Source organism: Glycine soja, chromosome 17 (assembly GCF_004193775.1).
Source record: "Glycine soja cultivar W05 chromosome 17, ASM419377v2, whole genome shotgun sequence".
NCBI lineage: Eukaryota > Viridiplantae > Streptophyta > Magnoliopsida > Fabales > Fabaceae > Glycine > Glycine soja.
The window spans coordinates 8,983,982-9,011,774 of NC_041018.1; the positions used below are offsets into that span (position 1 = coordinate 8,983,982).

General features: G+C 32.3%; 3 protein-coding genes and 1 long non-coding RNA gene across 5 annotated transcripts; 3 read left to right on the forward strand and 1 right to left on the reverse strand.

The window, feature by feature from the left end:
* The first annotated feature begins 707 nt into the window (after positions 1–707).
* LOC114392590 (axial regulator YABBY 5-like) lies at positions 708–4,816 on the forward strand. Of its 2 annotated transcripts, none has more exons than XM_028353778.1 (7): positions 708–1,193; positions 2,213–2,332; positions 3,439–3,559; positions 3,724–3,772; positions 3,865–3,940; positions 4,045–4,113; positions 4,549–4,816. In XM_028353778.1, exons 1-7 carry the CDS (start codon positions 1,116–1,118, stop codon positions 4,594–4,596), a joined length of 561 nt encoding a protein of 186 aa, XP_028209579.1. In that variant the 5' UTR covers positions 708–1,115; the 3' UTR covers positions 4,597–4,816. The 2 variants fall into 2 exon arrangements, with proteins under 2 accessions (XP_028209579.1, XP_028209580.1); XM_028353779.1 differs by lacking the exon at positions 708–1,193 and adding an exon at positions 1,794–1,958.
* Positions 4,817–11,452: 6,636 nt separating this feature from the next.
* On the forward strand, positions 11,453–15,778 carry LOC114392245. The gene is made up of 3 exons (XR_003662269.1): positions 11,453–11,610; positions 11,835–11,913; positions 15,080–15,778. It is a non-coding gene; the product is annotated as an uncharacterized LOC114392245 (long non-coding RNA).
* A 2,395-nt stretch (positions 15,779–18,173) lies between these two features.
* On the forward strand, positions 18,174–20,682 carry LOC114393153 (equilibrative nucleotide transporter 8-like). Its single transcript, XM_028354413.1, has 2 exons — positions 18,174–19,084; positions 19,702–20,682. Exons 1-2 carry the CDS (start codon positions 18,586–18,588, stop codon positions 20,397–20,399), a joined length of 1,197 nt encoding a protein of 398 aa, XP_028210214.1. The 5' UTR covers positions 18,174–18,585; the 3' UTR covers positions 20,400–20,682.
* A 1,406-nt stretch (positions 20,683–22,088) lies between these two features.
* LOC114393154 lies at positions 22,089–24,330 on the reverse strand. The gene is made up of 3 exons (XM_028354414.1): positions 23,639–24,330; positions 23,368–23,540; positions 22,089–22,549 (listed from the first exon to the last, which is right to left on the reverse strand). The coding sequence occupies exons 1-3, from the start codon at positions 24,101–24,103 to the stop codon at positions 22,402–22,404; spliced, it is 786 nt and encodes a 261-aa protein (XP_028210215.1). The 5' UTR covers positions 24,104–24,330; the 3' UTR covers positions 22,089–22,401.
* Between the last annotated feature and the right edge of the window lie 3,463 nt (positions 24,331–27,793).

Genomic DNA, 27,793 nt, shown 5'->3' on the forward strand with positions numbered 1-27,793 from the left:
TTCTTCCAACGTACTGTGATGTCTTTGCCCTCTTTTACTAAAAATAAGTAATAATCTAGCTCTATTTTAAGGAAGGAGAAAAAGATGTGGTATGTTTGTTATCTTATTTGGCACGTTGTGGTATGATATATTTGGATTATGCATAATAGTATTTATTGTATTTCAAGTTCTTCCTTTTGATTTCAATAGTGCATACTTTATACTTGATGAAGATTAGATTGTGGACATGATACAGGATCAAGACGAGTTAATGCTTATTTTCTAATTGGTGTATATATGAATCGTATAACTTGTCTCTTTTTATACTTTTGAAATGAACTTATAAGACTTTTATGGGTTAATTAGAGTAAGTCTTATATTTTATTTTTTAATAATACTTTGTCAATAGAAAAAGTATAAAGAATTATATATTTATTATTGGTATATTTTAAAAATAATTATTATAAAAATCAATAAATTTATCATACACATAATAATTTATAATTAAATAATAATAATGTAAAATTATTTGTCAAAATAAAAAACTTTTTTTCTCTAAATTTAATAATTTTCTTTTAACCTTTCTGTCTTTTTCCTCTCTATACTTGAAGAGGTGGTAGAAGAAATTCATTTTTGTGAGAATTATTGGCCACTTGAAGATGGTTTTCCAATATGAACTAAAAACCACTTTCTTTTCCTTTCCCGGTCCCAGCATTCCCTGACTGCCGTGGGCACTACTAAAACTACTTTTTTCATCGCATTGCCTTACCTTACCCTACTCTCTACTCCTCACTGCTTAATTCTTCGGATTCCAAACAAGCCCTTCATCTCCCTCTCTCTACTCTATTTCAATTTATACTACAACAACCCCTAATTCCCTCAACTTTTACTGTCCTCATATACTTATATATATACACCTCCCATACACACCTCAGTATCTAACCAAGAAGAAGGGTTTTAAGAGAGAGAGAGAATAATTAAAAGGCCCTTGCCTTCACCTTTGGTGTCCAAGATATTGCTAGAGAGAAGAACTAGTTGTTCAATTAGCTTCATCCATCTTTCTACCTCCTTAATTCTCTTTCCCTTCTTCTTCTTCCACCCTTCTTGTGTTTGAGTACAGAAGCTTGAGATCAGACATGTCGAGCTGCAGCATCGATGTTGCGCCTGAGCAACTCTGCTACATCCCCTGCAACTTTTGCAATATTGTTCTTGCGGTATCTTTGATTTGAAAGCTCTTTTACAATTTAGTGGGAGATCTGATTTTCAGCTCTTGCATGCTACCTAATTGATATGATATGTTGCTTGTTTTCAAATGTCAAACTAATGTACAGCACACACACACACACACACACTTGGTTGTTTTCTTCTTTTGCCTCTTTGTTTTCTTTCACCTGTTTACATCCAAGGATAAAAGAATTCAATCAGATCCTGAAAAGGAAGCTACGCTGGGTGTGTGTGTGTGTCTGTGTGTGTTTGCGCTTTTGTGAACCAGTGGGTGTGTTATTTTAATTCTCTCTTTCTGGGTTCCTAGTTTTTGTTACAGTCATGTCTCCATCTCTGGACTTTTTTTTCTTTTTTTCCTTTTTTTCTCCTTCTTTTGCAGTCAAAGAAAAGTCATACCCTGGAGGACCTCAAGATGGTTACACACACACACACAAACACATACACACGGTGTTTTCCCTTTCTCGTTTGAGCAAGTTCGGTTGAGGCTAATTGTGCCAACTGTCCTGGCTAGCTGTTTTGAGAAATATGATGGTTTCCTCTTGAAAACGCCAAAATAGGCACTATATGTTAAAAGTGTTGATAGGACTAGTCCTCTCCACCCTTTGAAATCCCATCTCTAAGTTGTAACCTAATTTAACTTCAGCTTCTGCACTATACATCCAGGTCCTTTCTCAAGTTTGTAAAAAGGAAAAACGAAAATGTAAATCTACTCAGAATTCCCAGTTCTAACACACATAAGGAAGAAACCCTTGATGGTAGCACCTTACAAGTTGACAAGTTTTTTTTTTCCTTTTCAAGTAAAACCAAGCTGCACCCTTTTCCTCAAAACCCCACTTTTTTCAATTTATTATTTTCCCCGTTCCCCCTTTTTTCTTTTACAAGATCAAACCATCCCTAGTATGTAACTATGATCCAGTTATATTTAACTTTATTTTCATTTTCTGGGTTTCTTTTGAGTTTTCTTCTTTTATAATGGAATAAGGATTGAATAATATTGTTATGGGTGCAGGTGAGTGTTCCATGCAGTAGCCTGTTTGACATTGTGACCGTTCGATGTGGGCACTGCACCAATCTATGGTCCGTGAACATGGCCGCCGCGTTTCAGTCACTGTCATGGCAAGATGTTCAGGTGAGGTTCAACTAATTACTACTTAATTATGATAAATACTCAGAACTACTAACTAAAAGAAAAGTATGTACCGCAATAAATAAATTAATAAATAAAATAGGGTCTTTGATTTCTGGATCCTAGGGTAGGGTTTCTGGTAGTTATTCATTTTGAGAAAATCGAAGGCTCTCTTCTCTCTCTGGTAGGTTCTGTGTGCTAAATCGAGTATTTCAAAGCAAGCATGTCTGTTATTTCTACCTGAGAAAGAGTACTGAAAATTAAACCCTAGCTACCTGCAGCCGCCATAAGCAAAACCTATTCCTTTTTCTATTTTCACTTTTAGTAGAGGCGTCAGGGCCTGTCCTAACCCATCAAGCAGCTGAAAATAATATACAGCATCTCTCTCTTCGAGATTATATTTATATACCTTGAGGATTGATTTGATTGACATGTATGTATAAGTGGGAAGTATATATGTTAGCCCTTAGCTAGGTTTAATGATTTCTTTTCAAGATCCTTGTCCTCTCCAAGGCAAGCACACCCCTGCGGATCAGATGACTCAATTTCTTAATTTTTTTTTAAAAATGGTATCTTGGTGTAAATCCCTAAATTCTGGGTTTTTCTGCAAGTACTTCATTCATCTGATTAGTTGCATTTCCTGTCTAACTGCTCAGTGATATTAAAGTCACTTTCGTTTCTCTCTATGAGAAAGCCATCATTATTTCTTCTGGTCTGAATCACAGTTAACCCACATTTGCTGCTGCCAGAGATACCTAGTCAGTTATTTATTTATTTATTCACCCTATTTTATTTCATGCAAACTACCTGGTCCCAGTTTTGTTATTACATTGGAAAATTAATTTTCAAACTTTCTAATATAAAAATGTTTTAATGTAAAGTTATGATTATAATATATTTCGATATAGATGGTTTCAAATTAATTTGTCAAACATAAACGAAAAAAAGGTTTTAAAAAAACATTTAATAAGTAAAAAGTCAAGAGTTCTTCATTTTCTTTATATTTTGAGAAAGCTAATAAGTCATCATGGTACGTCCACTTTATTATATATTGGCATGGCTAAGTGTTGATGCTCCTAGTCCTAGCTAATTAACATTTTAATTTTCAGGGACCTGGGCAGTGCAATCCAGAGTACAGGATTGACACTGGCTCCACGTCGAAATGCAACAATAGGATTGCAATGCGTGCACCCACCACTCATGTAACTGAGGAAAGGGTTGTGAACAGGCGTGAGTATATATTTGCCTTTTTCCTGTTTAATATCCAATCTCAAATTCATCATAACCACATATACTATATAGCTAGTTTCTTTTCTTTTTTTTATTTTTTAAATATAATCCATGTTGTTATCTACAATATTGATCTGATCATGAGTTGTTTTTCTCTTTTCCAGCTCCCGAGAAGAGGCAGCGCGTACCTTCTGCTTATAACCAGTTTATAAAGTAACTTAATGCTTTACAAATAATTTTACTACATATATATTCGATGTAATTGGTGCATAAAGCAGCTTTGAAACGTCTTTGTTCTTACGCAGGGAAGAGATTCAGAGGATCAAAGCCAATAATCCTGATATCAGTCACAGAGAAGCTTTCAGTACAGCTGCAAAAAACGTAAGGACCAGATCAAAATTACTGCAAATATTTTACCTATTTAATTATGTATATAATCATAATCATCTTGAGAAAAACATAATAACTTATTGTTTCTTTTTTAGTGGGCTCATTTTCCCCATATTCATTTCGGGCTGATGTTGGAGAGTAACAACCAAGCTAAGATGGATAATGTAAGTATTAATTAAAGCACAATTATTTCTCTTCATATCACTTATATTAAGAGATAATAATTATGATCTCCCTCAGTCAACATTGATTTGATTATATGTATCATAGCTAGGGAATCAAACCCTTGTTCCTTTTCTGTTCTTTCAATTAAAAATAATAAACACCTCATCCAAAAAAAATTAGAAAAAAATAGTATCAATCAAGAGAATTGAGTATTACTTTTTAATATAACATTAAATGTTTAACCGGAGGTTCAGGAAAGGTAAAGGAGTAAATCTTAAAAGAAGAAACTATCTCCATAAAAAGAAAAGTTATAAAAAATAATACGTACTTTCAATATTTATTAAACCCTGATCATTTATTATATTGCACAGAACGTAAATATTATAGGATCTTTGGTACACAACTTTGGCTGATTAGTTGATATTTTATTTCAGGTTTCTGAAAAGCATTTAATGCCAAGGGCTGCGCTATTGAATAAATGAAGGCTATCTTCATCATATCACAGGACTTGATCATGAGTTTCATTTGAGTCTGTCAAGTAAACAATGTCCTGACCTATAATGAGTTTTAAGGACAATCATCTCATTTTCTTCGTTAGTGTACTTGTTACTACTTACTACTTGTTCAATGGATGTTTTCACTTAATTTGAAGCAAGAATGCTAGTTTTCCTTGTTATCTTACAATAAGTTCTATCTTCTACCTGATTGAGATCAAGATAAAACATGTATGCTACTGTTTTAAGCTCGATCGCGAGAACAATTATCCTTATCTTTTTTGGGTGATACGTACTAATAACGAGAATAAAGTCCGAAAATGTTACAATGTCAAACCATAAAAACTATATTTGGAGCAAACTATATTATGTATTTTTTATCGCGAGAAAAATATTGAAGAAAAGATAACGAGATAACGTTTTGTTAAAAAATTCATATAGTAGATAATTATAGCAAATATATATTCAATACATACTATACCCACCTTTTGTTTCTCTATAAGAAAATCTTTAAGTGTATTTTTTATCCGAATTTATAAATAACATAAATTCATTATCAAATTGATGCATTAATTATTAAATTTCTTTTAAACCATGATTTTATCGTGAAATTTATGTTAACGAGGTACTCATTTTTCATATAAATGGATGCATTCAAACTTGAATAATTAGTTATAGGAACAATTTTTGCATGATAAACGGTTATTTGTGCAGAAAAAAATCATTGGTTAGGATTAGAAATTATTAATTTAGTGTCATTAAATACATAAGTCATCTTTAATCCTACAGTATTCTTTGAATAAAACTTAAATTTATGTATCAATTAATTAAAATTAATTGATTTAAATTTTTATTAGTATTTTTTATAAGCATTTATTTTATTAGTATTGAAAAATTAATTATATGTTTCTTATGTGTGTGTGTGTATATATATATATATATATAGTTAACTATTATGCGAAGTTGAACCTGAGGTTGTCGATCTGTCCACCTATTCATAATGTCTTGGTGATTTTGTGAAATAAATTCTAGAATTGAAAATCAATTTCAAGTATGTTGAGTCGTCTTGGAACAAAAGATCAAATATTAATGTCAATCATTAATCACTAATAAATATCACATGCAACTTAGTACATACAACTACTTACATATACTATCTCACAGATTTCTTTCCTGAACGGCGTATAGTAGCATATAATAAAACCAACTTGGTTAAATTAACTTACATAACATGTGACTATGGCACTCTCAAATATAATTAAGTGGGTATTTGTCCTCCCAATTTGATGAATTTAGGTCGCAAATATGGTACTGTATAGTTAACTATTATGAGAAGTTACTTTTACCACTAGAATTAAAATAATAAAGAATATGTTCAAAAGGGCATGAGTAACATTTTTCATGAAAAAATATGCTTCAAACTTGACATATTTTCATTTACCCAGAATCTCATATATAATTAATTAAATCCCCCACTAACTAAATAAAAGATCACTAAAGGTAACTTCAAAAGGTTAGAGATTTGACATTTTCATAGTGGCAATCTTAATGGAAATTCTTAAAATAATGCTTATTAGTTTCTTTAATAACGGAATTTACGAATGCTTATTTATTAATTTACACGTGCAAGTTTCAGCAATGGGATGCTACAAGAAATTAAGCATTATTTCTTTGAATTGCTGAAAGATTTCCAAAAGTACTCGTTTTTCGTGGAAGTTGTATAGATTGTTTCAAAAGAAAAGGTGATTGTAGAGTTAGGTTAGCAATATAGCACTTAAGAAACTAAGCTCAAAGGGCAAAATCTCAAGTCCTAGAGTTTCCACTTAAAGAGAATCTGACCATATTATTTCATACATGAAGATATTAATCTCATACAAAAAATACCAGTACTTAAGAATATTAATTATAAGAAAATATTTTAAATCATGTAATCTAATTCTCTTACCTATTAAATAAATAACATATTAAATATTGATGTTTTGGGCATTAAAAAAATAGCTTCAATTCGTTGTGAATTTTTTCTTTACAAAATATTACTGTTAGAGAATTAATAAAAAAAACACATACATTTTCTTTAGATTTTATTGGATTTCAACTGATGTTAAAAGAAAGGTGGAATTCATCTTCTTTCGGTTGCCATCATTGGGATAACAAATATCAAACGTTCACGAATCTAGGTTTTTAAATGGCCGGGTTTAGTTAGAGAATAAAATACCCTTTATGTTCCTTTTTTCGCTTCTCCAATTTAGATATGTAATGTAGTTTGTTTTTTTTGGTGTGTGTGTATAATGTTTTATGAAATGGACGGGGGAAAGACCAAAAAATAAACGTTTCTTTTTTACTTTTCAAAGTAAAATATCTAAGACAAGATTTGGTCCTGTATCAAGCACACCCCAACTCATAAATTAACAAAGGCCTTTTCGAAAAGGAATTTTTGGACCACAATTTTGGCATTATGGCATCCCCATCTCAACACACAGGAATCTCCATGAAAGCACTAAAAATGAAGCAGCTAGCTACTTTTGCAGGTTGCTTCAAAAAATTGGTTAGAACTTTTATTACTATTGAGTATTGAGCATTGACCAGCTTGTGTGTTGTCCTCCCATTAACAAACTACTCGCGGACAAAAGAAAAAACAGATATCACAAAATGATGATCGCCATTGATGGCTTACAAATATCGCCAAAACTTGTACAAATAAAAGTTGTGAAAAAGTTAACTATAAGTTCGAGGAAATTAATCTCATTGGCGGGAACAAAAGAAACATGTTTCATAGGATAATAACGTTCTACGAGCTAGCATCTTATAGATTCTATGGGTATATTAGGAAAAAGATTCACAACCATAGAGTTTCTTTTATAAGAGTTCTTATTATAGACCCTACTGCTGATGGATATATATAAGAAAATTACAAAATTATAGTACATTTTATTTCAATGAAATGAAAAGAAAGGTAGCTTATTAGCTAGCTAGGGGTGGAGAGTGAGAGTGAACTAAACAAGCTAGACTTTGAGCTTGTTATAAGAAATGAGAATATTAGGGTGTATGGTTCTATATATACTATATACTTTTTAATTTTATAAATTTTGATAGTATAGGAAGGAGTATTATATATTATTTATATTGATGTTTGTCATTCTGACAATCAGAATCTGAAACGTCAAAATCATGTCTGTTAAGCATTGATTTCTTTTGAATGTCATTTCATCTCTGACTTTCCCAGCCCACCACTTACTGCCATAGAGAGCCACAGCAGAAGCAGAGCCCTTCCTTTTAGCACTCGCCCTTGCCTTGAAGTTAATGCCATTTTTGTCTTCCAGTAATGCTACGTATCAAGTTGAAACTTCGCCTTATGATACATCGCAACCCTTCTTAATTAAAACCATTTAATGCATCATATCAATTTATTACCCTATTTATTATTTATAGCTAGATTGCACATTTTAATGCCATCATATCAATTTACTACGGTAGTATTTATTTATAGATTACACATTTTAATGCATCATAGTAGTATTATTTTTTTAATGCTTCTTACATATCTTAAATTTTATATAATTTTTTTTATTTCAAAAAATTTAAATGATTTGTATTCCAAGAAATTACCAGCATCAGGGGGTCTGGACCTTTAAAGAGCATTTATAGAGATATATATTAATTACTTATCAGTAAGATTTTCTTATCAACAACGAAAATCAAATCAATTTTATTTTAGAATATAAATTTATTTCTTAACATTTAGATCAACTTTATTGACAATTTTATATAAATTTTAAAACACCATATATGCGAATTATTCCACAAAGTTATCATTCAAAAAATTGATTAACGTTTTTTGTTCATAGCTACCGGCTATGTATCGACTGATTACTGGATTTAGATAATATTTTTAACAACATTTAACTACGAATAAGGTATAAAAATATGTAGAAACAAAAAAAAATGAGATGTACAATTTGGTACTACCAGATAGCCAGGGCATTTATTTTATTTTATTTTTTTCCGATTTAAGAACTAAATTTTTAATTCGTCTCATCAACAAAAATATTGGTCCCCCTTTATGGACAGGGCATGGGTTATCTCCGGCAGTTCCGCCGCCGGGCATGGGAACATCTGATGCCTGAGCTACTCAATTCTTACTTTTCTTTTTCAATAACTTCTGTCAAACATTTTATTTATTTATTTCACTTCGTCCATTTTAATAAAATTTAAGCGTATAAGAAATTAATGTCTAAAACGTTAACTCTTTAGTTATTGTTTCCTATATATTGAATATGTGGATTAGAGTTGTCAATTTGGCCTAGTTTAACCTAGTTGGTTGGCTCATCTTTTTTGAGTTGGATTAGGTTAAAAATTTTCTACTTCTACTCAATCCATAGCATGCCGAGGGGCCAACAGGTGTTCTATAGACCAATTTTTTAAAAAATATAAAAAATTAAAAGTTCCTATTAAATATAAAAAAATAAGTAAGTTGGATCATATTTTTATTAGACTCATTAAGTATTTGTAGAAGTACTTACAGATATAAGAGTAGTAAGTGGTTAACAAAGATTCTCACATCAATAATGAAATTTAAAATCACGTTTTTATGATATATCAACATTTGACTTTTACAAATTAAATAAATCTTTATTGATAAAACCGGATAAAATATGATAGAACTGAAGGTATTAAAAAAGAAATGTTCTAGTTTCTAGTTAAGAAACTTAGTCTTACCTAAATAGTCTATACTAATAGCACCTAGAAGTAGGAATCCTAAGATATGATGCAAAAGAAGAGTTTGTTTGAGGAAGAAGAAAGCAAGGGAAATTGATGATGATCTTTGGTGGGGTCGAAGGAGTGGGGGAGTTATCTAAAAACAGGAAAGGAGTTGATTGAGTTTGGGTGGTAGTAACACGTGATTCCTTTGGCTTTGGGGGTATGGCATCCCGTTCCTATCGCACCTTTAATCCAAATTCTTCATTTTTGTGATAACCACACTTACGCGTGGCGCTTCCATCTTGTTCCAACCTGTGCTGTCTGTGAGGACCACATAATACAAATAAAATTTCACAGTAACATAACATTCCCTTCTCTCCATGAACTTGTCACTCAGATGCTTGGCATCACCATCACCACCCCAACATGGAAACCGGAATGTGCGCCCATTGCCCCCCCTCAACACATTGTATTGTATTCTAGCTTTACTCTATAATGTCAACAAAGCAACGACTAATTACTAAGTGTGCAAGTGTACATGTGTGTGTTTTTAGAGCATTTTTCAAATTAAACACATATTTAAGAACTTATAATTATTCTTCTAGATATATTTAGGTAATGAAATATATATATATATATTAGTCATTCGTTCCAATAACAATTAGTCATATGATTCCGAACAAACTTTATTAGTTGTTTGAATCTAGAGTCTTCAAAAGGACTTTACCAAATCAATGCCTCGGCCAATTTGGGTTATTCTAATATTATCACAAGTATGCCTATACAAATACCAAATTGAAAATGAAAATGAGATCTTTAATTATTGTGGATAGTGTAATCTTATTCAGCTCAATCCTAACTAGTTAAATGTAAAATATAATGTTTGGATATCGGTTTTCTTCTTGGTGGATGACTATTGGATATTGATCGGATGTGTTTGGATATTAGTACACCACTACACCTACACTAAGAAACAAAACTAATTCGATAAAACACCAAGAAACAAAAAAGAGATGATAAAGAAAAACTATTTACTATTTAAAAATTATAAGTTGCAAAGGTGTTTTTTTTAAAAAAAATATATTTTAAAAACACAATTAAAAAATATTAAAAATATAAGATAAATATGTAAAGTAGTCAAGATTAAGTAGAAAAGGAGTATTTTTTTAAATGATTTAAAAACTTAAGTTGTTGACATTTTAATATAATTTTTTAAAATTGAATAAAGTCATATTTGAAGAAAAAAAATCTTAACATAAAAAAATCATAATTTAAAAAATATTTTTACTGCTTAAAATCTTTTAAAATAACAAAAATAAGTATTAAATAATAGTGACGTTAATTGTCAGTTAGAAAAGGAGAGTGCAATATAAAATTTTCTGACATTTAAGGATTAAGCTTTAGATTTATAATATGAAAGATTGATTTTCACTAATTTAATCAAATCATAATTTTATTAGAGAATAAGTACCAAATTTTCTCACATTGTTAATTGGTAAATTAATGAAATAGAATTAAGTTAATTAATTTTATATTTTCTAAGAAAATCATGATTTTCCTACTTAATTCCTTATTTTTTCTATTTCAGACATTCATAAAAAAAATATTTACCAAATAATTTATCTATTGTTTTCACTTCTCAATTATTGTTTTTAAATATCATAAACTATCCTCTTTTTTCTGAATAAAAAAAAGTCCAATTCATGATATTTAGAAGGAATAAATGAAAACTTTTTATCTGATGAGCTATCCTTTTGATCACTCTAAATATGTTGAATTAAATTAAAAAAATTTTATATGTAAGAAAATATATGGAAAAAATAAACAAAAGAAAAACATTTAGAAGCAAAATGTTTATGATTGAGTCATTTAAAAAAATGTGGAACAAAATAAAAATTTATAAGCTTTTGAGAGATAAAAAAAATAATTAAAACAACAAAATTTCGACTTATTTTCAACTTAAAAGGTAAATTAGAAACTTAATTAAACCAATAAAATATAAATGAATTATTTCATTTTTAAACATAATTAGTTATTTTCAAATCTTTAATGCTCCATTGTTCACTTACGTGGTAAGGGATGTCCTAGTTATATTTTATCCCAGTCGAATGTTCATTTTTTATAAATTAAAAAGATAAATCACCAGTTCACAACCTATTTCTCTGTTCAGCCTTGATCACAAAGAAGCCAATAACGTGGCCAGAAAACCTGTGAGACCGTCACGCCCACAACGCACTAACGTTTATGCTTAATTCAGTATCCAAGGTGGTTTCATTGATACGTACGAATTCCACGTGAGTTCAGGTTTGAATGTTCCATTACCTGCAAACCTATTCAATTTACATCATTACAAAGCCTAACGATATTGTTCCAAACATTCTTCATAAATGAAATTGGGCCTTCATATAACCCAGAACATGCACGCTGTAAATGCTAAAATATGATGGGCTCTTTCTTCCTGCACCCTCAAATTTCTTCCTCACCTCTTTTACATTCTAAAAAGGCTAACCGAAACGTAATTTTATCAGCAAAAAACTTGGAGCAACCAAATACTCAAAATCAAATACAATGCTAATAATAGCTATCATCATCGTCTGCATCTCTAAGGTCAGTCATCTCTTCCTTATTTTTGCTTTCGCCACTATTGTAAACCTATTCTTCTTCATCTTCCATTTCTTCATTACCATATCTTCTTCTTGTACTTGTGTTACTCCCTATCCTCTTCTCTAACATGGAACTCTTTAAAATGAAGTAATTTGATAATTGAAAATTTCTCACATACTCAAAGATACTCCAACTCCACTCACATCATGACCAACTATAAGTCAAATTTAACACTTTTTTTTTTTTATCAGCAAAGAAAATATCATTAAGGATGAAGAAAAAGGTTCAAGCTTGTGGTTAGTGGTAAGTAATAACAGTATGTAGATACACATACACTAAACAAATAGTCTTCCCTCTGGACCATACCTCTCCTAAACAGACTTTAAAGTAATAATAATATTTGCTATTACATGCTAATTCTGTGTAACCATGGTCCTCCCAACAGAATTTATAATTTCCATCCTATGCACCCTGTTACCCTGCGCAAAATAAAGAGCAAAAGTTTGTTGATTGATACGTGCCCCTATGTATGCAAATATGGAGTATGTGATCCATAGTGTTATGGCACTAGTTTACCACTTCACCGGTTGTTCGATTGAACTAGTCCAGTCCGGTTTCTTAATTAAAGAGAGATACTAATACAAATCATATAGAGAAGGTAGATGATGCAGAGAAATTAATCAAAATGAGAAGTTTGACAAAAAGAAAAGCAAGCAAGAAGGAAACTTCCTACAATGGGTATGGAAGTGGCTTAAGCTAAGCTGGCTAGTTATGCTGACGTGTACAAATTAGCTGAGCTACTAGTGATGAAGGGATGTACAAATTGGTTAACTTTGTTACAAATAGTTAGAACTGTAACTTTGTTAATTGTTATCATTAGTGTAAAACTATAAATCCTTTAAAAATTAAAATGGATTGTGAATTGGATTCGATAGTGAGGTATTGATTCAGAGGAGTTCATTCCTTTCTTGATTGAGGATATTTAATCAAGGAAAAAAAATGATTTCAATGACTTAGTTCCTATACTTTCGGTCAAGTATATTGAAGGTTCCATCACTATGTCTAGAATTTTTTAGTCCTGTGACAAATTTTATATTTGAAAAATTATTAATTAAAAATCAATTATTAAACAATTTAAACATCTCATTCAATAATAATTCATTTAATCAATATCTTTACAATATAATTTATCTTAAGTTAATTTCAAAAAATAAATATTTCTTTTGAGAGTGACAATAATTATTAGTATTATTAATAATATTATGTAAACATTACATGTAAAATGAATTAATTTTTAAAATATAATTTAACATTTCTAATAAAATATTGATTTTTTAGTACTTTTTTATTATATTTGTTTCACGAAATAATTTAAGATCATTAATATCAAATTAATATTTATCAAAACTTTCAAAATTAATATAATTTATTTTCTTTTTTCAATTATTATGAACTAAAAGCTTGGAAGGGTTCCAAGGCAATGGCCTTATTAACCTTGTCATAGTCACTATTTTCAAAGTTTCAGTACTTTTTATGAATTTGACCCTTAAAGTTTAAATATGTGGATTTAATCCTACTTCTTTAAAAGTTGTTTATGTCTTTTAAAATTAAGAGAGATTAAATTTACATGTTTTAAATTTCGATGATGAAAATCATCGATATAAAAAATACAAGGACCTTACTACATTTGAGTCAAACTACAAAGAATAAAAACATATTGTTTTCTTTAATCAAATATCCACTTCTCAATTAAAACATTTAGTATTAAGAGGACGTAAAGAGGAAATAATATAGTCAAGTGAGAAATTGAACACTGAAATTGATCTTCAGCGGCAGAACAGAAGAGGAAGACCGGCAATGAGGACACAGCCGCAGAGTTATTGGCTGCGGTTGTCACATTTTGAAGTATATTTTTCTAATATTTATTCCATGAAACATCCCAAAAGATTTTTTTTTTCATCCCCATTTTTTTCTGTTGAAGAAATCGATTCTGGCAAACAGAGCTTCGAGGTAATAGTATCCAAGTATTTCATATTTTTCATTTTATGCATGTTATGTGAAAGGTAAAATTATACTTTTTAAGTTCCCCTTGTTGGTCCTAAAAGTTTTATTAAAAACAATTTTTGAATTGTTGATAATTGAAAAGATTTAAATTCACAATGAAAAAGTTTTATATTGTTATTTAATTAAGATTTGTTATATACAGTAAATTTATTAATTTTTATAATGATTATTTTAAAAAATTATATCTATGATTTCTAATTAGTTAACAGTATAAAAAAGTATGCTAACAATACACAAAAATTAAATTAAAAAAGAACATACTTAAACGAGACTAGTAACTTGAAAATTTGAGATGATCATCAATATCATCAACTTGCATGAATTTCCCTATTAAAGCAAATCTTCAAAGAACTTGCTTTATAGGTTTCTTACCTTTTTCGAATTGGAAGCTTGTGTTCAGCAAAGTCTCAACTCAAACTAGTCTCTTATGAATTAAGAAGATAAGATCCACAATAACACGAGATCCCAATAATTCGAATAATCGCCAACTAGCTTGAATTTAAAATCCCTTTAGATATGAAAAATAATCACTTAAATGATCTTGTTATAGGCAATTTTGAGTAATAATTTCATTGTCCAACTATATTGTAATATAGCTTTAACAAAAATCATTTTATGAAGGTTTAAATATGAATTTACTTCATATAGATGGTCTGATTTAGTTAATTAAACATAATGCATGAATTAATGTAAATTTCTCATACCTGATTCAGGATTAAAAAAATGAATTTAGTCCCTATAATTAAGTTTATACTTTTTTAATTTTGATTTTTATAATTTTTTTTCTTTTTTAGTTTTGTAAATTTATATTTTTTCAATTTTAGTCTTTAAAGCAAGAACTAAAAATGAAAAAAATTAAAATCTTAAAGAAACTAAAATTGAAAAAACAAAAACTTATGAAAAATAAATAAATAAAAAACTTAACCAAATTGGCAGGCAGAATTTAAACTACCTAGCAGTGACGAAATCGTGCATAGTAAGTTTTGTTCACTCCAAAAAAGTCTAGAATCTTTAATCTATAAATGTTCTTAAATAATAGCAATATTAACGTATCAAATTATTATTAACTTACCGCACATGATTCACTGCTTGTTTGTTTCAATAGAACAAGAACTAGAAGAGAATGCTATTCAACATGTCAAGTTTCATCCACCCAAAATGCGTAGGGAACATACCGGGTCTGCATAAAGACTAGAACGAGTAACCAAAGAAACCAACAAATATTCTGTGTATAGCTGATAGTGATACATTCCGCGTTGACACAGAAACACTTCAATTAGTTGGTGGAAGAGCTTTAGCAATTTATTTGACTAAGGAAGAAGGTGCTAAATTTGGTAGCCCGAAACTACTCAAATAGAAATTCGCATTTTGCAAGATGTGTCAAGCATTGGCGGGTATGGTATGGTATGGTATGGTATGATGAAAAGCAGGAATTTGATACTGTAGAAATATGAAGAAATGGACTTAGCGGCCAGACAAAATGACACCCCTTTTTTCAGATAAAACTAGTGGGTATCCACAAAGTTAAACCACAAATTCAATTGATTCGTAAGAAGTGGTTGGTTACTCTCTTTCCCTAGTACTCAGATTTCTTTTTCTTCTTTTAAGCTTAAAGGAGTCTGGCTCCGAACATGGGACATCATTTTAAGTTTGGCTCAACCAATGATGTGTTTGTACTAAAGAATATTCTAATTCACTGCCCAATGAAGTCTTGACAGATGTATGTGATACTATGAGATAAGAATAATTGGGATTTAAAAGGACAAAGGAACTTCCTTTTCACAAGATAGCTCTCAGAGTTACTTTCCCTTCTACACTCATTCCTCGGTGCAGAGGATTCTTAATAATAATCACTAGCATGCTTATCCTTAGATTGTGCATATCTATTTACCTTCAAAGTTTACTAATAAGTCCATTTACTTTTTTGTGCAAATTTGGTGACATTTCTTATACTTCTTGGAATAGGCTTAGAAGCAAACAACCATTATTACTAGATGTTAACAACGTCAATCACAAACTCACATGGGACATCCCAAAATCACGCCACTTAAAATCTTAATGGTAAAGCTCATTTCAACTGGACTGTGTTTAAATGGTGATCGCATAAGACAAAGGGGCAAAAGCTTTGCCCTCCAAAGATAATCAATACCATTAGGGAATAGGGAATATCACTTAATTTTTGTTAGTTTCTTATGTCACATTCTCCTTTTCAACCATATTTAGTAATAAGTAGATAGAAAAAACATGAATGACTACTTTTGTCATTTTCTCACCCAAACCACCCATAGTTTCAATCCAATAATACAAACTTTTGTTCCAATCAACCTAAAATTTGGCAGTTAGCACTTCAAATATATTGGTTTAGGCCTTGTTCCAATCCAATAATGGTAAAGCTATAAGCCATTATTTATAAGTTCCGTCTTTTGTGGACTTGTCAATGCTTTCTACCTTACTTTTTTTTTTTACTTTATTAATTAATCAGCCATGTGTGAAAGACATTAGCAATTTAACCATGAGAATTTGATATTAAGAGATAAGAGATTTATGTCTAGGAATCCTATAAAATCACGTGATTTTCACGTAGAATTATGTGTGTCTAACATAAGATGGTAATATATATAAAAAGAGAGAATTAAAATTAGACTGTATAATTAAACATGAAATGTTAAGATTTAATGTCATATGACTACTAAAAAAATTATGTGAGTTTTTAACATTAAATTTTAATCCTTCATTTATGGTTATATGATTTATATTTAATTATTTTATTCTCATATAAGATATTTTCTCTCTCATAATTAATATATATATATATATATTCCAAGCCCTTAGTTTCAGATCATTTTCTACGACTATTATAGAGTATTCAAACACTTTTTTTTTTATTTCTTACAAGTATCTTCTTTTAAAAATAAAAACATAGTTAGACACTAAACTAAACGTACACTTTTCTCTTACAAAGATTTTAACCTTTAGTTAAAGGTCGTATTTAGATCCCATAAAGAATCACATTGTACTATATTATGAGGATTACTTTGGGTGGGGGAGTGGCCTCATTTATGTAGCGTAGTAGTTACTTCAGCATAGGAGATTGGCTGTCCAACTTTTTACTATAAGAAATACTGTGTAAAGTTGTTTATTTAGGCTAAGCACATAATTTGAAAGCATACCGAGTCACAAGATTTTTAGGTTGATGACGCAATTAAGGCTGAGATTTCCGTATCAAACATGAAACCAAGTTATGACCTTAATTGAGTGAATAATGGATCATTGGCCTGATTCTGGCTACAGATGCAAAACACACATCATTGTCTAAGCGACATTATTTTTAAGGAATATGACCACGTAATGATTGCTCTCTCAAATTTATTTGATTTTTAAATTATATTGGAAGAAAAACTAAAGTCAAAACTATGGAACCAAAAAAAAATAGTTAAACTTGACTCATGTTAAATAATGCAATATGGAGGGCACAATGCTACTGCTCTTAAAGTTGATAAATTCTGTCCATCCAGTTTGTATTACACATCGTTAGGTTTAAGTCTCTTAGCAATCACTGTCATCGAGTACTCGTTTGTCTCCTCCACTGACTAAGATGAAATAAAGAAAAGCTCCACAATCTATCACTCATACAATTAACCAAAAAAATAAAAAAGAAAGAAATTGATGCCTGTTACTATTTGGTGATTTAGGCAACATAGCACTTCGTGTTAAACTTTCTTTTGCAATGTTGTCTTGATGCAGTGCTTTAACTGTGATTGGTGAGCACCATGGACCTCAACAAAGCTACCACCATGTGAAAAAATAAAAAAAAGAAGAAGAAAAAGCCTGGAATAACGGCTAAGAGATTGACCTGAACTGTATAAATTCTCTCTGAAACAGTATCAAATTCTGCTGAGGTAAACTAGCAATTAACCGAGTGACACGATTCAAGGGACCCTTTTTTCTTTTGTGAAATGTCACCCTTGACAAGCCCCTTCTCTGCATGACTCTATTGACTACTCTCACTATAGAGTGAACACAGCCGTTGGTTGGTGGCATATTATTGTTGTTGATTTATTACCTTACTTTTTAACTTGTTCTCAACATCTTTTGCTTTGCAACTTGTGGATAACTCTGGTGCAAGCAAGACAAGGCTTATAGTAAAAGGATCATTATCATGAATTATCAAGCATCCAATTTTTATGTTAATTGAGCGTCAAGTACTAGACATCTTACTCTTACCCATGTGTGACCGTATGACCAAAAGGTATATCTAATATCACCCATTCGTTGCTGTCCCCACAGAGCACAAATTTTCTTATTCATACATTAAGCATATCGATCCATGTCCAACTCCATCAATCAAATGCGTTCGTCTGTGTGTGTGCGTGTGCGTGTCAGTGTATATATACGTATGAAGCCTAGCAAAAGTGTCAACTAGTCCTAAACTAGCTCCTAGCACAAGTAGAAGAACTACCTCACTAGTCACTACCAGTATCAACCACCACTTCCTCTTATATTCCTCACCCTCTCTCTCACTCTATTCAAACATCACCATAGTTTAGCACTTGAGTTATTATATCAACCACGAATGTCCACAAGTTGAGAAGAAAAAAAAAGTAGCAAAAGATGGAAGCTGTTAAGTTGGTGTCTAGTGATCCAAGTGAGAGACCAGACACATACCGAGTCGCTTACATAATTCATTTCTTGCTTGGTGCTGGCAACTTGCTTCCTTGGAATGCCTTGATCACTGCAGTGGATTACTTTGCCTACCTCTATCCAACAAAACACATAGAAAAGGTTTTCTCTGTGGCCTATATGATTTCATCAGTGATGGTGCTTCTTGGGATGATCAGTTGGGGGGGTTGGAGCAAAACAACATTGAGGCTGAGAATGAACTTGGGGTTCTCCATGTTCGTTATGTCTCTTATGGTAGCACCAGTCATAGACTGGACCTCAAGCAGCACCAAGCTCAATGAGAGACCGAGTGGCGCCTACAGCTTGACGGTTGCAGCAGTGGTGATATGTGGTTTAGCAGATGGCTTGGTGGGTGGAAGCTTGATAGGATCAGCTGGAAAGCTCCCAAAACAGTATATGCAAGCAGTTTTTGCTGGAACTGCTTCTTCAGGTACCAAGGCAATTCATTCTGTGCCCTCCAAGTTCAATTCACTTTCTTTAATTTCCCCTTTGGCAGGCTATGTTTTTCTAGATTTGACAAAATTCTCAGGAATATAAGAAGCAGCTTATATTAGAAGTAAAGAAGCTCCTCTAAACAATACCATGATGTGTACTTTTATTCTTTTGAGGATATACATGCTTTTAAAGGTTGGGGAGAAAATAAACTAATGCAGATTCCTGGGTCTTGGTTTCATAGTTTTTAACTAACTAAGCACTGTATCTATGTGACAAGATCTTTTCTTGTGTATTTAGCATATTCTTTCATCTATAATCTATAAAGTAATCCTATCCATCTAGTAATAGAACCATGCTATTACTCACACCAACTGTCTCTTAAATATTATAAATAGTTTTGAAACTATGACTGACCTTGCTGTGTTTCTTGCTTAAATAAGTTGTACTTGGTCAGCCTCTAGTTTTCAAATGAAACAGCTAATTCCTTTTATGCAGTAAAATTAAATATCATAATCTATATAGAGTAAATTCAGTTGTAATTTTGATATCTTGATGTTGTCAAAGTTTGTTCTTATACAAATAATTATAGTCTTATTTTTTTCTTGGTGACAGGTATTATAATTTCGATCTTGAGGATAATAACCAAGGCATCACTCCCACAAACCCCAAAGGGACTCAAAATAAGTGCTCACTTGTACTTCATGGTTGCCACCATTTTCCTCCTATGTTGTATTATCTTTAGCAACTTGCAGCACAAGTTACCTGTTATGCAGCAGTATCATCAGAGGCTTCATCAGGAGAGCACCGTATGCACAGGGACAAAATTTTGGGCAGTGGCAGGAAAAATCAAGGGGGCAGCGTTTGGAATTTTCATAATCTACATAGTGACTTTGTCTATTTTCCCTGGATTTATAGCCGAAGATCTTGAATCCAAGATTCTAAGGGATTGGTATCCTATTTTACTGATAACAGTTTATAACTTAGCTGATCTAATGGGAAAGTCTTTAACTGCCTTCTATGTTATGCAATCTATGACAAGGGCAATATGGGCAGCCACAGCAAGACTACTATTCTATCCACTCTTTGTAGTGTGTCTTCATGGACCAAAGTGGCTGAAAACAGAAGTACCAATGGTGGTTCTGACTTTTCTGCTAGGATTTAGCAATGGTTATCTTACTAGTGTCCTTATGATTTTAACACCCAAGTCAGTGCCCTTGTCAGAATCTGAGTTATCTGCTATTGTCATGACAGGGTTCCTTGGGTTTGGCTTAGTTGGTGGTTCAGTTCTTGGCTGGTTCTGGATCTTATGAAGGCAAGTTGTGTTGCAATAAAATGAGCAAAAAGGCAGTAGTAGCATTCATTGTAAATCGTGAGGCAAGAAAGCCTTAGTAGTTACCTTGCCCCGACTAGGTTGTGTTTGTTTCTTTATTTGTTCTCTGATGTCGTGAGTGCCATATCTTAGCATGCCAGAACATGAGAAACGTGGAGGTTATTAGGAAACTTGTATGTAGGTTAGAAATGTACTGTAAGAATCCGTAAACTGAATGGAAGTTAAGATCTGCGTTAATAGAAACAATATTTTCTTGCAACAAATGCAAAGTTTAATATAATTTAATTTGAATTTGAGTCTAATTCAATTTTAAAAACTAACGCCTGAGACCATACAGCTGTCCACACTCATGTTATTTTGGACATATCATTACAAAATATCCCAACACGTATCGCTCACCTTGAATATTGAACATCTCAAATGTAAAATTTATAGAGTTGAACATTTAGAGGTAGTCCAACAACAGCATAATAACAAGTAGCACCATAAACCTAACAACAATCAACAAGACAGACTTATGATATTTATTTGAGCTTAGACCTATCTCAACCCAGAAACTAACTAAGACAAGAGTTAGCTCCATTTATATACACCATTTTAACTATGTCACTACATAATTGAAATCTCCAACACCAACCATATTCAGAATTCGAAAATTTGCAACTGTCTTGCTCCCTACTTGTCAAGATTTATCAATTATGAACATCTCAAAACCATCTATATTTTAAAAACTGAATGACAAGGGTTGGATCAATCACAGCATTTTCCACAAAACAAAACACGAGAAACAAATGCTCCATTTACGAAAATAAAATTCCACCAAAAACACCTGCAGATCTTGATTTGTCCCTTTGTTACGTTATGCCAGCTATCTGCACGTGTGGATAATATAACTCCGAAACTGTGCAAGCAGCGCTATTTGCACGTGTTGGACATAATACAAGCATGCCAGAAGAGAACGATTTGGCAAATCAATCAAACGGACAAAGGAAAGGAGAATATATATGTCCCTCGTTGGTAAGATTTATGAACCATCTCAAAACCTTCTAAAGGCTGAATGGCAACTTGGCAAGGGTTGAATCTATCGCAGCAGTTTCACAAAGCAAAAACACAAACTAACGCATGCTCCATTAAAAAAACATAATTGGCAAATATAAGATTCCACCTAATACACCTGTGGATTTTGTTTTGTCCATATGTTATGCCAGTTGGGGAAGGGCTCAGAGTTAGATTGGTTTTTTTATGAGATATTTAAAGTGAGTTTGAATGAGTATTGAAAAAAAATTAGTTTTGAATTAAATTGATTTTTAAATCATGTAATAAATAATTTAGAATCTAAATTAATATAAATTTGAATGGTTGTGAATCAAATTTTATGAGTTCAAATCCAATTCAAAGGCCCGGCGGACACACTTGTGAGAGGGGCCTAAAACAAACTTTTCATAGAAACAAAACATCTTTGTTTTATAAAAACAAATAGCAAAAAAAATAAAATTATAATGAACCTAAAGCTTGAATTTTAGTATCCTTATCCTTAGACCAACTCTCATCCAATACCCAAATCAATTGCAATTTTAAAATCCAAACTAAATTACCCAACCAATCCAAATTTCTCTTTCAATTTGATTGGATCGACGACCACTAACTCCAGCTGCCTAAAATATCAAAATTCCAAATCTGCAATCTTCTTGCACGAGTGAATAATATAGCTCCAAAAACTGTTCAAGCGTTTTTCTTGGACATAATACAAGCATGCCAGTAGAGAAAGATTTGACAAATCAAACAAAATGCAAAAACGAAATTAAGGAGAATGTCCCCGCCATCTTTTATTCTCCTGTATCGCTACACGAATCTACAATTGATGACGCAATGGACAAAAACCATTACAACTGTTCTCATCGGCCAAAAATATTACAAGGTTAAGGCAGTATAAACAAAAGTTAGAAAGTTATATATGGAAGCCAGACACCAGTGGAACCAGCTTAAGAAGCAGCAGCTAAAGGAGGAGGTGGTGGTGGAGCAGCTCCATGTAAGAAACTGGGAGATATTTCAGAGTAATCTTCTTGCACTTCATCATCTTCCTCTTCCTCAGCGTCCCAAAGAAAATGAGCGTAAGATGCCAGAACATAACTACAAAACAAAGCAGGCGTTTCATTAATTCACAGAATGAGTTAAACAACAACTACCATAGTAGTACCATATAAGCATTTTAGGGCTAACAGAATCTTTTTCTGATGTACAACCGTGGAAATGAAATTTAAACCTTAAACCTGATGTAAAGTATTCAAACTTCTTATCACTAAGCTAGACCTAACGGGTTGACTAACAGAGTTTCTGAAATGTGTTTGGATTAGGTCCATATGAAAAATAGTCAATTATTTTTTTACAGTGAAGGCAAGGCAAAAAATAATTGCTTCTAACTTTTTTTATGGTAGCACCGTGATTTTGTAGGATAAAATTTATTCTTATATGTTATCCAACCAATAAGGGTCATCCATCCCACATCAATTATTTAACCAAAATTTGCTTCTTTAATATACCAGGGTTTTTTTAACCTTTATTCAAGTGCCCATTTCAAACAGAAAGGAAATTTTTGGCATGAATACTGTGTCAACACAAATAATACTCGATAATTTTCCGTATTCAATTCATGTAATCATTTTATTCCAAATAACTTTTCTTCAATTTAATTATACACTATAAAAGTTTTTATACAATGAATCAATTACTTTTTCTTTGAATATAGTAATTATTAATAAAACAAATCAACAATTTTTCTATATATAACAATCTACAATGATATGGCAATATAAAAAAAAAAAATACATCATCACTCAATTTTAACTTAATCCATCATGTACTTGGTGTCCAAACACGCCATAAACATATGATGAATAATGAATAATCTCAACCATAAAGAGAACAACCAAGAGTTTGATGTTTGTTACCAGTCATCAGGAGCTGCTTTAACCGCTTGATCAAAATAAGTCTCAGCACGCGAAGCATCCTTTTGGCTCTCCCATATCAAATCTGCATACATCGATAGCACCTTCCCATCATTCGGATTCGCCAATATCGCTCTAGAACAGTACTCCTCCGCTTTCACATAGTCCCCTCGAACCTGCCATCAAAGAAGCAACTACGTCCTCATCCATCCACACGCTTTAATCTAAAAGTAATAACTCAATTTGAAACAAACCAGCTTCAATTTTCACGTACCTCTTTCAAGTACCTCGCGTAGTTGCCAAGAAACAGAGGGTTCCCTGGATTGGCTTCAATCATCGTCCGGTAATACAAGTCTGTGCTATCGTTCCCGTTATTCGAATCCCAAAACCCCGAACCTCCGCCGTCACCATTGTCCCATCCACCGCCGCCGCCGCCAACTCCGCCTCCTTCAACAACCGCAACGTCTCCATCGTCCGACTCGTAGAAGGAAAACAAAGCGGAGCCGAACGACGCCGTTTTGGAGCGCGCGGAAAGATCAGTCTCCGACAACGCTCGCGTCATTCTGCTAGGCGACAGCGAACTCAACGACGCGGAGAGCGTGAGCGAGCGCGTCCGCGGGCTCCGGTGAAGGATTTCAGGTTCGTGAGGCGAATCCTTGGGGTTGAGATTCGAGTGAGGGATGCGAGAATTGAGAATCGGCGTGGATGAGCTACGAAGAAGCATTGTCGTTGTTGTCATGGATCTGAAGATCTTGGTTGTTCACAGTGAAATGAAACCCTATTTAATAGAACACTCGCTGACTCACGCATCGGAGAGGGAGGTAACAGTTGATTCACGTGAAGCGGGACCCGCATCTGAGATTTATAACCGTTGGATTGGGTTTTGACGGTGGTGATGCTGTGAAGAGATCAGGTGTGGTTAGTGAGAGAGAGAGAGTGAAGATTTTTTAAGGGTGACTGGTGAGGCTGGGAAACGTTGAGGCACATTCGACTATGTTATGGGTCTTGGTTCAGCACCGCCGCGGAAGATTATTTGTGGGTCCCGCTCATGTCATTTCATGCTTCATAATTGTATTATGGGCTCTTTCTGTAGTCCAGATATTTTTTACTACAAGGCACTGTTGATGTTATTTCATGTTAATAATTAATAGTACTATTGGCTATATTCTTTTAGAAAATAATTTTTTTTGTCTTTGTCTGAATTATTTATAAAAAAAAATTATATATTTTTAAAAGATTATGTTTTTAATTTGTTTTTTTTAATGTAAACAAATTAACCTTTTATATATAGTGATTAGAATGGCCAGCTAAAGTTATGACATCATAAAACTATTTTGAGTTTTTGACTGCATAATTTGTTTGCTTTTAAATATTGGCTATAAAACATTATAATAGTGATAGCAAATTATGATATGCAATAATATTTCTTTTACTTTACTGTGTGACTTTTGCTTGAATTATTATTTTTGAACTAGTACCTTATAAAGGGTCGAGGTTTAATTCTTAATTGTTTTTGTTTTACTGCAATTCTTAAATGTTGAATACCATGAACTCAATTATTCATAAACGAACAGTTTGAAGCATGTAATTTCACACCGTTCTTAGTTTATTTGTGTGGTGCACAAGCTTTTCAGGACATATTGTTAACGCAAAAGAAGTTTAAGATTTTTTTTATTAGAACAGAGGAGTTCAGAGATGAGAATGTAAAGAGGGAGGCACGTCCAAAATTTTTTGCAATCGTGTGTATACTTTAAAATAAAGATTTATTCTATAATAATAATTAACTAAATTTGGAATAAAACCATTAGAAAAGTGGACACAAGCCTACTAAAATGGGATAGATAATGATCAAGACTAAAAATGGAAATGGAAACACAATATCTTATTTTAAATAAACATAATTTGAATTTAAAAATTTTCAAAGATGAATTAATACAAAAACAAAAAAGTCTATGGAACTTTGCGGTTTTGAACAATGTTATGCAGCTTAAAGAATTTCTACGCAATCATTAATTTGATGCATATATACAGACTTCTATAACCCTTGTTTACGCTACAGAATTAGGAAGTGCTACACAGTCTTCTTTTAATATTACACGACCTTTCGTCAAATAAATTTTCAAATATAGTTTCTATTCAAATATTATGACCTGACCCGAATTGCTAAACAACTACTACGAAGACAACGTGACCCTTTCTTTATTCACAAGAAAAATATTAATGCCAACATATAGTTGAAGGTAAAAGATAAACAATCAATATGTTGTTAATATGCTAATGTATTATAATAATTAATAATTAGTTGCCGACGATGATATTCTTATTTTTATGTTAATATGTTATAAAATCTTGTCAAAAAAAATTGATATATGTTATAAAAAGCCATGGATCAATTCTTAAATGCTGGATAGCACATTGCACGAAGGTCATAAGTAGAATGTCACATGCATACATAACAATTCTTAAGCATTGCGTCACTTAAATAAACAAAATTATGAATTTGAATTATTGTTTTCATCTAAATAATACAAAAAAAAAATCTTTTATTTCCGCTCATAATATCTTGGCATTTAAATAAAGATTTAGTGAACACAACAACCACAAAGCCCCAATCTACTTATCTACTTAAAGCTATAAACAATGCTTTAGGCATCAAAGATCCATGGAAGAAGAAAAAAAATCTCTTAATCGTGTGGTGGAAAGTTTCCTTCTTATTGGCTATCAATCAAATTCAAGCACCAAAGGCACTCGAGAAGGAAAACCCCAAACAGTTGTCATTAATGAGTGTTTTAGCTTTTTCAGAGTAAAAACTATTGATTAGTGAATACTATTGGGCAATGAATGAGATATTCCTATGCGTTGCCTAACCTCAATTAGTATTAGTGCGGTTCAAGAGAACTTTGCTCTTAGAAGAGGTCTCCGCCAAGGGACCCTATGTCTTCTTATCTGGTTGTTTTTTTATGGAAAAATTAGCACACTTAATTCAAGAGAATGTGGATAATGGGTCTTGGCAACCATTTAAAACTTCCAGGAATATCACTCTCATCTCCTATTTATTCTTTGCCGATGATTGTCTTCTTTGTGTTTAAGCGAGTTGCTCTCAAGTCAAACTGGTGCAAGATATAATCCAGAAATTTTGCCTGGCTTCTAGGTTAAAGATTAACATGCAAAACTCGTTTCCTTGCTTCTAAAAATATTCGAAGGAGCAAGATTGATAAATTTACTTCTATTGTGGGCTTTGGTCATACTACTAACTTAGGGAAATATTTGGGTTTTCCTTGATTGGCGGGTGGAGTCAAGAAGAGCCACTTTGCTTATATCTAGGATAATATTAACAAGAAGTTGGCAGGTTGGAAAAGCAAAACTCTTAATCGAGCAAGTAGAGTAACATTGGTTAACTCTGTTATGTTGGCTATTCCCATATATACCATACATAATATTTGTCTCCCTGAGGGAATTTGTGACTCTATTGATAAATTTTTTTGGAATTTTATTTGGGGCTCTCCTCATGCTCATTGGGTGAAATGGAGTACCTTGACTCAGACGGAAAAAAAAAAGAAGGAGATAAGCTTTGGGTAAAGATTCTGAAAGATGAATATTTTCCCAACTCTAATCTTTTTCGCGTAAATTTAAAAAAGGGTTCATGGTATATGTGGAACTGTTACGAGCAAAGGAGAAGGGATCTTGGATTCCATGTCAAGGTAACCTTCATAAACTATAAAATTTAAACTGAAATTTTGCTTGTTTATTTCCTCTCATTCATGAGTTATTTATACAAGCTAATACGGTTTGAAGGAATCAAAAGGCACAATTAATCCTAACAGAATTGTTCCCTGCACTATCCTAACAAATTTTGTTATGGCCTATATGCCGTTATGTCCCTCAATGTAGTGCTATTTTGTTACAACTTTTCTCCTAAATACTAGTGCTAAGTATCCTAATCTTTCACATAGTTGGGTTTTGATATCTTCCCTCTGGGCCTTCCTTCATGTGGTTCTGCATTGCTATTGTGACTTCCTTTTTCTCAATTGCTATCAGCACCAGTATTCCTATCAGCTTCTGTTTGCTAACAACACCCCCACTATGAAATCCACCTTGTCCTCAAGGTGGTAAAGTTAACGAAGCTTGTCCCAGTCTTCCCATGTTGCTTCCTCAGGTGACAGGCCAATCCACTGCACTAATACCAGACAAGTTGGGGAAGCTGAAGAGTTATCCATTTTGGAAGATAGAATGAATAATGGTTATGCTATTGGGTGGTTGTTGGCAGCATGAGTTGGTAAAGGGTTTAAGTCACAAACTAATGGTCCATGATGAGGACGTAACAATGAACAAACACAGGGTGGATCTTTGAATTAAGTTAGTTTTCTCAAGGAAGGAGATGGAAATTTTACTTTCTCAAGTTAGTTTTTCTTTTTTAGAGGAAGTTAAT

Bases quoted from the DNA above. Each gene is read 5' to 3' on its own strand.
- LOC114392590 (XM_028353778.1), top strand. From the start codon at position 1,116: ATGTCGAGCTGCAGCATCGATGTTGCGCCTGAGCAACTCTGCTACATC. The intron at 1,194-2,212 runs GTATCTTTGATT...TTATGGGTGCAG, and splicing joins TTTGCAATATTGTTCTTGCG to GTGAGTGTTCCATGCAGTAG. The intron at 4,114-4,548 runs GTAAGTATTAAT...ATTTTATTTCAG, and splicing joins ACCAAGCTAAGATGGATAAT to GTTTCTGAAAAGCATTTAAT.
- LOC114393153 (XM_028354413.1), top strand. From the start codon at position 18,586: ATGGAAGCTGTTAAGTTGGTGTCTAGTGATCCAAGTGAGAGACCAGAC. The intron at 19,085-19,701 runs GTACCAAGGCAA...TCTTGGTGACAG, and splicing joins TGCTGGAACTGCTTCTTCAG to GTATTATAATTTCGATCTTG.
- LOC114393154 (XM_028354414.1), bottom strand. From the start codon at position 24,103: ATGACAACAACGACAATGCTTCTTCGTAGCTCATCCACGCCGATTCTC. The intron at 23,541-23,638 runs GTACGTGAAAAT...CTTTGATGGCAG, and splicing joins ACGCGAGGTACTTGAAAGAG to GTTCGAGGGGACTATGTGAA. The intron at 22,550-23,367 runs GTAACAAACATC...TTTGTTTTGTAG, and splicing joins AAAGCAGCTCCTGATGACTG to TTATGTTCTGGCATCTTACG.